The sequence below is a fragment of the Aegilops tauschii genome, chromosome 1 (assembly GCF_002575655.3).
Source record: "Aegilops tauschii subsp. strangulata cultivar AL8/78 chromosome 1, Aet v6.0, whole genome shotgun sequence".
In the NCBI taxonomy this organism is placed as follows: domain Eukaryota; kingdom Viridiplantae; phylum Streptophyta; class Magnoliopsida; order Poales; family Poaceae; genus Aegilops; species Aegilops tauschii.
Genome location: NC_053035.3, coordinates 216,159,980 through 216,170,713, shown reverse-complemented (window position 1 = coordinate 216,170,713; position 10,734 = coordinate 216,159,980). Strand labels below are relative to the sequence as shown.

The following is a 10,734-nucleotide window of genomic DNA, read 5'->3' as shown; positions in this document are numbered from 1 at the left end:
ACGCCACCACAAATCTTTCTTGAAGATTTTAGTTTGGCGACACACTGCATTATCTTCATAATTGATTTATCTTCAACATTGGATTTATCTTCACTTTTTGATTTGGATCTCATTGTGTGTGTGTGTGTGTATGTTCTGTCCTCTACAACATTCACTTATAGCTGTGTCTTCGAGTTGCTTTTCTGCACTAAGTGAATGTGATCGGGCCCTTACCCCATCTGTGCTTATCCCTCCCACTCTCTCTAAATCTTCATATCCATTCTATTGACACGTGTCGATTGTCTTCACTGTGTCGTTATCAGTCAAAGATTTCGAGACAAACTTTTAAAACACATTTATTATTCTTATCCTTTATGCCAGAATCCAGAGAAGCCGGAACGACCGCCTGTCATACCAGCTATGCGTGGGGTCATGGCACAGCTGTTTAAACTGTGCATGCATGCCACACGTCGCGCAAATGCGTACCGCCAGGGGTAGCGTAGTAAATTCACAGCTCAACTCCCCTCCTCATAAATACAAAGCCCCCGCGGTCATTAATTCCTATACTCCCATCATCGCCTCGCTCGCAACCCTAGCACCATCGCTAGCTCTCATCGTCGAAGAAGAAGAAGTACTTTGCTGCCGTGACCTCTCCGTCGTCATACTCACGCTGTCCGCGGTCATCTTTGCCCCGCCGCCGCCGTAGCTGTCTTCCGCCGTCAAATTAGGGCGCAGGAGATCGAACTGCTCGGCTTCCCCTCCCAACTAGTCTAGCAGTTCCTCGTCTATTCTTGAGTGGTAAAGAAACACTTACTTTTTACAGTTTGTTTGATCCGATGAACTTTCTATATCTTCAAAAAGTTATTTTGACACTTCCAAATCTGGATCTTCCATCTTTTGCATCTCATGATTTGCAAGTACTTTCACTTACTCTTCACAACTAGCTTGACTCCTCACTTGTACCTATTCCTGGATTTGTACAAATCTGGAACCAACTTATCCATAATAAGTGAATGTCTTCGCACTGTGAGGTCAATGTCTTCAAACTGATTTTATCTTCAAAATCCTCTGAGAATGCATATGACCTCTCCTACTTCTCTCGCATCTCTAATTATTTCACAGGTACATGTCCGTGGGCGAGTCTCTTGGTTCTCATAGTCTGAATTCATTTCACTACTGCAGGATGCTGCTAACGCGACACTATGATCAGAGACCCTTCGACGAAACTGTGTGCGATGCAATAATCACAAATGGTGGTGTAAAAAACCGTCAAAAAGGTGCAAAACATTTGCGATGGCGGAGCCATCAAACACGGTTCAGATTTTAGTTGCGTGTGTGATGCAGGGCATTCGGTTGATCCAGATGAACTGTTTGCGATTAGACAGAACAACAGAAACGGGCAGCCATATCAATGTGCGTGCGATATACGGCATACAGTTCGCTCTGATGAACTGTTTGCTATTAGGGAAAGCAATAGAAACGGTTAGCCAGATCAAGGTATGTGTGATATACGGCATATGGTTTAGTCGAATGAACTATTTTCGATTAGGGAAGAGAACATAAACGGTTCAACTTAACAAGATGTGTGTGATACGCGGCAAAAAGGCACGGAGGTTAATTCGACAACAAGTACACAAAGGTTAATTTGACATACATGACTTATAAGTTTCATAGAAATCATATCACTTTTTTTGGAAAACATTTAATTGCGTTGAATGTATATAGTGCTTCGTCCTATTAGTTGAATTAACCTCGAGGTCCATGTTTTGGAAACATGTCGTAACGTAACAGGATAGACCTTCATTCAAGCCAATCAACATGTGTTCAAAAAAAATTATCAAAAAGTAACGAGATAGACACTGGCAGCACAACTTATAAATTGACGGATGGAGTACTAGTTACAGTGATGCATATAATTAAGCAAAGGGATCGAACATGTCTGTATTGACTGGAACGAGAATGCAATAGCACAATAAGAATTAAGGCCACGATGATGCGATCGCAGTGGTGGTTACAGGAGGCAATAAGAAAGATGCATCCATCAACGTACAACCTCCTCCTCCTCAACTCAGTGCGCTGGGCCGCCGACCGGCGGCTAAGGAGCGGCGGCTTTTGTGGCGAGGTCAAGGTGCTTCTCAGCAAAGGCATCCAAGGCTTCCAGCCGGTTGAAGAAGGTCAACATCGTAGTGTCCTCACTGGCCTTGTAGATACCTATGTACACGATTTGCTCGTACACGTGGATGTGTAGATCGATGAATTCTTGCAGGGCGAGGCGCCTCACGGCGAGCGCAACCTCCAGGTGGACATTCTTCATGGCGTCGGCGGGAAGTCGCAAGGCCACCAATGCTTGAAAGAGGTTCCGACCATGGAGGCCGATTAGGGTGGCAGGCAATGAGGAGCCCGGGTGCGCGGGCTAGAGGAGTACGGCGATGTCGTCTGTGAGCTTCTTGACGATGGTGAACTTGTTGGTGGTGGCAACGATCATCTGGTCCAACTGGGAGTCATAGTTGGCGTCGACGGCGGCCATCCACCAGCCGGTTGCCAACACCGTCTGGAGATGATCCTCGGTGCCATGCCGCGGGCCGACGCCGTGGACCATCTGGCACAGCCACTAGCTGCTCGTGCGCATCGCTGCCATGGGTCTGGAGTGAGCACTTTTGCGCTTATTAGTGTAGGTGCTTAGGCAAATGCTTAGGTGTGTACGATGTGGTAGATTTATTGGAATGGAGGGGCGCCTTTATATGAGTGCAAACTGCGTTGCATTCGCATCGTGCTGCCTCTTTTCCCGGTCCTCCTCCCATTACTTCCCTCATGCATTCACACGATGCTAATTAACGGAGGATGCATCATTGGCCGTTCAACATTTCGGGAACCGCTACCCTCTCCCTCGTCTGCATTAAAGCCGTATCGGGAACTGCGCTACCCGCTGTCAAATTAAATAGTACTGCGCCGCCCGCTGCACGCCCGACTGAACACACCTCCTCGCCTCCATCTATGCTTAATTACTGAATTTTAGTTGCAAAAATTAGATACTGCTAGTGATTTTTAGCTTCATATTTTGACAAATCGCAGTGTTACAAGGTTGAAAAATGGCAATGTTACTAGATCAACAAATGTCAATCTTTCCAGTTTGACAAATGGCAACATACCCAATATGACAGATGCAAATCTTACCAAATTGTTTGTAAGTGGTTGCACACTAGGCATCCAAAAGAACCGTTTGCGTTCAAGAGATGCACAAATCCTGCTCTCACTTTGCATACGGGTGTTCTATCTAAAATGTTTGCGATCAAGAGCCATTAAAACCTATAGCCATTAAAACCAAGACACATGGCGTCACATGAATGGTTAACAGAACACACACGGTTTGACTGTAGTGATCGCTTGATCGAAAATGTCCGGAATTAGTGGAGCCCCTGTCGGGGCGACTCCATGGCGGACACCGGCCGAATCCGGATCGCTTGATCCGATCGCCGATCCAAGCGAGAGAGAGGGGAAACATGAGAGAGAGGAGAGATTTCGGAGAGCCCAAGTGGATCCAGATCCGTTGGGGTTGCGCGAGGCGTGGATCAAAGCCAGATCGTCGGTGCGCAGGTACGTTGAGTCGCGAAAGGTGACCATGAAAAATCAGCATGAATTCGGGAAGATGTTTGCAGATCCTGTAATCCCAGGTACGGAGAAGATTAGTTGCAAAATACATCAGATGAGATTGGATCTAAGTGGCAGGCTTATGGAAGGAAATCACATGGTTAATAGCAAAGGTCAAGGCGCATCTCAGAGGTCAGATCCTCCTGATAAAGGAGGAGGGTCGTTTCCTTGTTTCGTTGATTCTGGATGGCATTCAAAGGAAGTTGATCGTTTATTGGCTGATCGGATTGAGCAGTTTCCATCAAAGGCCTCGGATCCAAGGATACTTAAGGAGGGGATTGTGAGAGTACGACCCCTACCCAAGCCCATTTGTTCATCCACAGGTATTCAAACACAAGCAATGGCAGACAAGCACCACCGTGAGGGAAAGGAGCCCATGGCTCAGTCCGGGAAGCTGGGGGTGACCGGCAATGGAAAGCTGGGCGCGAATCCTCTTCAGCGTGGTGAATCCTCACGGGGAGTGGTGATCTGTTCCGCACCCCTGTGGGACAGAGTGCTTCGGCAACCCTGGGCTCCAGGAATGCAGAGAGAGGAGGCGCGGTCACCCCTGCCTTTCCTGTCACCTTGGAGAGGCAGACGCCAAATGTGGTTCAACTAAACCTGGCCAGGGAGAGAGCTGCCATGCGCACGAGATGGATAGCAGTCGGGCTGTTCTTCTCGGTGCAGCTCTTCAGCATCGGTGGACTCTTCAAGGAGCTCAAGAGCAAGTGGGGTCTGAGGGGGCGTTTCAACCATTCGCCTCTGAAGAACAACCGCTTCCTCCTCGAGTTCGAGCGGGAGGGCGACCTCAAGTTCATCCTCCGGAATGGACCTTGGACACACCGCGGTGACGCCTTCCTGGTGACTGCGGTGGACGGGAGCGTTCGGCCCAGGGACGTGGAGATTGCACATATGCCGATCTGGGTCCGCATCTACGATGCCCCCCCATCATGCTCTCTGAACCGGTGGCCAGGGAGATTGGTGGCAGGCTTGGTGAAGTGCTTGAGGTACACACGGACAGAGAAGGTAGGATTTGGGGTGACTATCTAAGAATTCGTATCAACCATGACGTCGATGTACCCCTCTGTAGCACTCTAGAGTCCCATGATTTTGCTGAGAACGAAGTGTTCTTCTTAGATGTAAAGTATGAGAGGGTGCCGCGGTTCTGTAGCTACTGTGGCTTCCTGGGCCATAGCCAACGCGATTGTAAGTTGCCCATAGACCTCCAAAAGATGAGGTTCTCGGCAGCATTGCGCGCTTCTCCATTTAAGCACAGCAATGGTAGAGAGAACTATGTGGCTCCTGTCGCCGGCAGCGCGCGCCGCTTCCTGCACTTTGATTCGGGAGTTGGCTGTGGGGTGAGGTCAGATCCGCCAAGGCTTGCTGCGAAGAGGTATGAGGACATCACGGAGGAGGTGCTTGCTGACCCGGCGGTGCAGGCTGCCATCGCAGCGGTCAGTGCTATCAAAATTGGCCCAGGAAAAGGCAAGATACAGATATCTTCATCTTTAGAGCCCGGTCTGGAGGTGGAGGGCTCCAACACCAACAAAGCCCTCCCGCCCTCGGACAAGAACCTGAATGCGAGCGGAGAGGGGGTCAACACCAGCAACACCCCTCCATGTTTGCCCTTGTCCAACCCGACAGCCAATGGCGGACAAAACTCCAGGGAATCCAGCTTGGAGTAGCCCCCGGGGTATGGGCCTGATCCACGTTTCCGTGCAGTTCATGCATCCATCGCTGCTCCAGCACATGTGGACGGGCTCGCCATCGAGGGTGATACAGATCAGATGCAGGTCGGGCGTGATGGTGAGCTCCATTCCAAGGACAGCAACGATGAAACTACAGGCGAAAGGGACACTGTACTAGGGAAACGTTCTGATCGTGACACAGTGGAAAAGGATAGCAAGAGGGACTCTGATGAGGACGAAGGGGAACTGAAGAAAAAGGCAAGAAGTAACTCAGAGGGTGAAGGAAAAGGTGGACTTGGTGAGTTTGGTGGACAGGAAGCGACCGGTCAAGGGGCTGCCGGCATACTGACGGGTGCCAATGACGGTGCCCGTCAGGGGCCATGATGGTCCTAAGCTGGAACTGCCGGGGACTTGGGCAACCCCGGACAGTTCAGGAGCTCGTGTGCTTAGTGCACACGTACAAGCCTAAGCTTGTGTTCCTCTCTGAAACGCGGCAGAGCAACCAGTACGTCAATAAACTTAGATGGAGGCTAGGCCTCAAGCATTGTATTGCGCAACCTGGCAAAGGAAAAAGTGCCGGCATTGCACTCCTGTATGATGAAAGTGTTGAAATAATAGAGCTCTCCGTTGGCCTGAGGTATATAGATGTGCTAGTTCGTTTAACCCCAAATGGATTACAGTGGCGTGGTACCTTTGTTTGTGGAGAGCCAAAAGCCCACGAAAGACGCCTCATGTGGGAATTGTTGAGTAGAATAAAAGATAAATCAAATGCACCATGGCTGATGATTGGCGATTTCAATGAGACGATGTGGCAAGCTCAGCACTTCTCGACGGCGAAAAGATCAGAGCGATACATGGAAAACTTCCGGTCAGTTCTATCGGATTGCAATCTCTTTGATCTGGGGTTTAAGGGACCGGGCTGGACATATGATAATAAACAAGCAGGTCAGAAAAATGTACGAGCTAGACTGGACAGAGCTATAGCTTCATCGAGTTGGTCTGATCACTTTCGAGAAGCTATTGTTGAGCACATCTGTTCTAGTCGTTCAGACCACCTACCGGTTCTCTTGAAGTTTGGCAAGAGAAAGGAATGGAGGACGGTGGGTTCTAAATCATCCCGGCCCTTCCGCTATGAACACATGTGGGAAAGGGTGCAGTCCCTTCAGGCTGCAATTGAGAATGGATGGAAGGGCTCAGGTGAGGCTCAAAACCTCCAGGAAGTTGGCGCTAAGATTAGCAGCATGGCACATGTCTTGAGGAAGTGGTCTGATCGGGACTTTGGCTCTGTACTGAAGAAATCAGCAGACATTAGAAGAAAGCTGAGCGTGCTATGGCGGTCCGCAAACACGCCTGAAAACCAACGTGAGGTAAAGCAATGTTCAGAGGAACTAGATGAACTTCTGTTGAGGGAGGAGTTAATGTGGAGGCAGCGATCAAGAGCAACCTATCTGCGGGAAGGAGACCGCAACACGAAATGGTTTCAGAGAAAGGCAACGTGGAGAAAGAAAAAAACGAAATCAGCAAATTAAAAGATGGCAGTGGAGTTTGGAAAGAGGACAGACAAGGGATTCAGGAACTGGTGAGTTGTTATTTCCAAAGCTTGTACGAGAGGGAACATGATGTGGAACCACAAGTGGTGCTGAATTTTGTTGAAAGAAGGGTTACTGACGAGATGAACGAGGTATTAACAAACCCGTTCTCGACGGAGGAAGTGAGTGATTCCCTTTTCCAAATCGGACCTTTAAAGGCTCCTGGTCCGGACGGCCTACCGGCTAGATTCTATCAAAGGAATTGGGAGGTCATGAGAGATGAAGTGGTCAGGGGTGTGCTAAGTTTCTTCGAGGGTGGGGCTCTACCGAAAGGTATTAATGATACAGTAATTGTGCTAATCCCGAAAGGCAAAGACCCACGGACACTAAAAGATTACCGACCATCAGCCTCTGTAACGTCATTTACAAAGTGATTTCGAAGTGCCTCGTCAACCGTCTACGTCCTTTGTTGGACGGAATTATATCGGAGACTCAAAGTGCATTTATTCCGGGCCGCATGATTACAGACAATGCCACAATTGCATTCGAGTGCTTCCATAAGATCCAACATAGCAGGAACAAATATGACACGTACTGTGCATATAAGCTGGACTTGGCAAAAGCATACGATAGGGTGGATTGGGGATTTCTGAAAGGGGTTCTTCTAAAAATGGGATTCAGTGAAAAGTGGACAGCCTGGGTTATGGAGTGTGTAAGCTCTGTCAGATACTCAGTCAGATGCAATGGGGAGCTCTTAGACCCTTTTATCCCATCTAGAGGATTGCGACAAGGGGACCCTCTGAGCCCGTATCTGTTCCTCTTTATTGCAGATGGACTGGTCAACTTAATGAATAAAGAAATAGATGAAGGCAACCTGACACCCGTAAAGATTGCGAGGAATTGTCCAGGTATATCAAACCTCCTCTTCGTGGATGACAGCCTATTATTTTTCAAGGCGTCAGTTGAGCAGGCACAAGTAATGAAGAGGGTTTTGTCGTCCTTCCAGAGGGGCACGGGGCAGTTGCTAAGTGAGAATAAGTGTTCTGTGCTTTTCAGTGAGCAGTGTCCAGAGGAGAATAGGGAAGAGATAAAAAGAATCCTTGGAGTGGTGTCCTCAACATTTGAAAGCTTGTTGTGAGAAGCTCTGGTTTATGAGAAGCTTATACCCAAACCTGCCCAAAATGGGACAAAAAATTTACCACGGCATGTTGATGCCGCTCCACGATAGCATGCCAAGTTTCATGAATTTCGGACGACTTATTAGAATTACAAAAGCAAGTACGCCAATGTTTGCCGGAGAGTCATGGTGTTCGAAATTCATCCCCATTTCTTGCATGGGACATAAGCATAAACCCATGGACACATATATGATTTTACAACCCATGTTGGTGCACCGGAGAATGTGCATGTAGTTTAATTTTGAATTGTGCACCTGAAATGGCTAGAAAACCAATTTAATGTATAAAATGTCCAAACGAACCCTGAATAATTCCAATTCTTTTACGACACACATATAGTTGCATGTTCACTGCAGATAAAAGGTCTAGCAATTCAAACACTGTCCATTGTCGTTGTGACCCCATTATGTAATTCAAATCAAGACGAAAAATCAAGTAGATCCCACACAGTTTATTATAACCAACCATGTGAGATGCAGCACAAAATATCTTGGAGCATCGTCGGAGTATAGTACGCATACGGCTTACGCGAGAAGGTGCGACGGCTACAGTCCACAGCCCGCTCTGAATAAGGGACCGTGTCTGATGACACTTTGCGTGTCAGTTTTGTCGCTGAAGCGATTCCAAATTTTCGGCTTTCGCGGAAATATCTACCTCCCCGCCCCCTCCCCCTTACCAAAAGCCACATTTCCCCTGTTTCCGCCTTCCTTTCCAAATTGAAACCTTCACTCCTTGCTTGCAGCGCCGCCTCCTCGCCGGTGACCCTCCTTCACACTGCTCGGCCTCGTCTATCGAGGTAGGTAATCCACACCAGACCCCCATCCTCCTCCTCCTTCCACATCCCACATGCCCCGACCGCCGGCGCGACACCTTCCACCCAAATCACCGACCCCTCCACCAAATAAGCGCTGCCCTAAGCCATGGTGCATGCAGTATAGCTAGGAGCTCAAGGAGCATTTGGCAGCGGAGAAGCAAATCACGGCCGCACGCGCGGATGAGGTCGTGATGGCTGCCATTCGTGCCGACCCCCAGATCTTGGAGGAGCACCTCGCCATCGAGGCCACCGTCGACACCTCGCGCGCCGACGCCGCAACGCAGTTGGCTACTTTAAACGTCAGTTCGTGGCGTTTTCTCAAGGCTACCATCGGTGCCTTCGACGAACACTACGAGATGTTTTCTCAGCGTGCACGTGCTTACCTCATCTCGAGAGCCAGTAGGTTGGTGCCCGGAGCGGCTTAGGCAACTCACCACTACGACGAGGGCACCCATGATGCGGAGGCCTCGCCCTCTTCCATGTCCAAGGAGCCAATCGTTATCGATATCTCCGACAATGAAGAGTAGTTTGTCTTATTAGCTCACTATAAGGTCCCATGTTCAGTTCACTAGCTATTGCCTTTCCTTAACAAATTCGAGTGGATTATGCTATCTACTTTTACCATGCAATCTTCTGCTCTAGAGTATATGTTCTATATGTCATGCAATGTGGTGTTCAATTAACTGTTTGGTTCAATTCTGCAAATGTGATGTTCAATTCTTCAGGGTGCAATTTTCCAAGTTATCAAGCATGCTTGGTTTGGTTAACTGTCTGATCTTCTATTAGGAGTATGTTATATTGTGCAATGTGGTGCCCAGTTAACGTTTGGTTCATTTGTTGTAGTGTTTAGTTAACTGGTTGGTTCAATTCTGCAATGCGATGTTCAATTGTTGTGGGTGCATTCTGTTATTGTATACCATGTGAGAAATAAATCAAATTTGGCTGTACTAAATACATGAGAAACAAATACAATTGCTATATTTCCAAGTTGTTAAGCATGCTTGGTTTGGTTAACTGCCTGATCTTCTATTAGGAGTATGCTATATTGTGCAATGTGGTGCTCAGTTAACATTTGGTTCATTTGTGGTGGTGTTTAGTTAACTGCTTGGTTCAATTCTGCAATGCGATGTTCAATTGTTGTGGCTGCATTCTGTTATTGTATACCATGTGAGAAATAAATCTAATTTGGTTGTACTAAATACATGAGAAACAATTACAATTGCTATATTTCCAAGTTGTTAAGCATGCTTGGTTTGGTTAACTGTCTGATCCTCTATTAGGAGCATGTTATATTGTGCAATGTGGTGCTCAGTTAACGTTTGGTTCATTTGTTGTGGTGTTTAGTTAACTACTTGTTATATCTAGCCTTTTCCCAATTTCAAGTCTTGGCAGATTTTAGCAACTTAGCACAAGTCAAGCAATCAACCTACACATGCAATTCTAAGAGTATAGCAGCAGAATGTAAATCATTGCATATGAAGGTAAAGGGGAGGAGTTTGAAGGGAGCAAACACAATGTAGACACAGAGATTTTTGGCGTGGTTCCGATAGGTGGTTCTATCGTACATCCACGTTGATGGAGACTTCAACCCACGAAGGGTAATGGTTGCGCGAGTCCATGGAGGGCTCCACCCACGAAGGGTCCACGAAGAAGCAACCTTGTATATCTCACCATGGCCATCGCCCACGAAGGACTTGCCTCACTAGGGTAGATCTTCACGAAGGAGGCGATCTCCTTGCCCGTACAAACTCCTTGGTTCAACTTGACAATCTTGACGGAGACTCCCAACTGACACCTAACCAATCTAGGAGACACCACTCTCCAAAAGGTAATAGATGGTGTGTTGATGATGAACTCCTTGCTCTTGTGCTTGAAATGATAGTCTCCCCAACACTCAACTCTCTCTCAGCGATTGGGAT

General features: G+C 47.8%; 1 protein-coding gene across 1 annotated transcript; it reads left to right on the top strand.

Moving 5' to 3' along the window:
- The first annotated feature begins 5,674 nt into the window (after nucleotides 1–5,674).
- On the top strand, nucleotides 5,675–6,823 carry LOC141028033 (uncharacterized). Its single transcript, XM_073505846.1, has one exon. The coding sequence runs from the start codon at nucleotides 5,675–5,677 to the stop codon at nucleotides 6,821–6,823; it is 1,149 nt and encodes a 382-aa protein (XP_073361947.1).
- The last annotated feature ends 3,911 nt before the right edge of the window (nucleotides 6,824–10,734 follow it).

Bases quoted from the DNA above. Each gene is read 5' to 3' on its own strand.
- LOC141028033 (XM_073505846.1), top strand. From the start codon at position 5,675: ATGATGGTCCTAAGCTGGAACTGCCGGGGACTTGGGCAACCCCGGACA.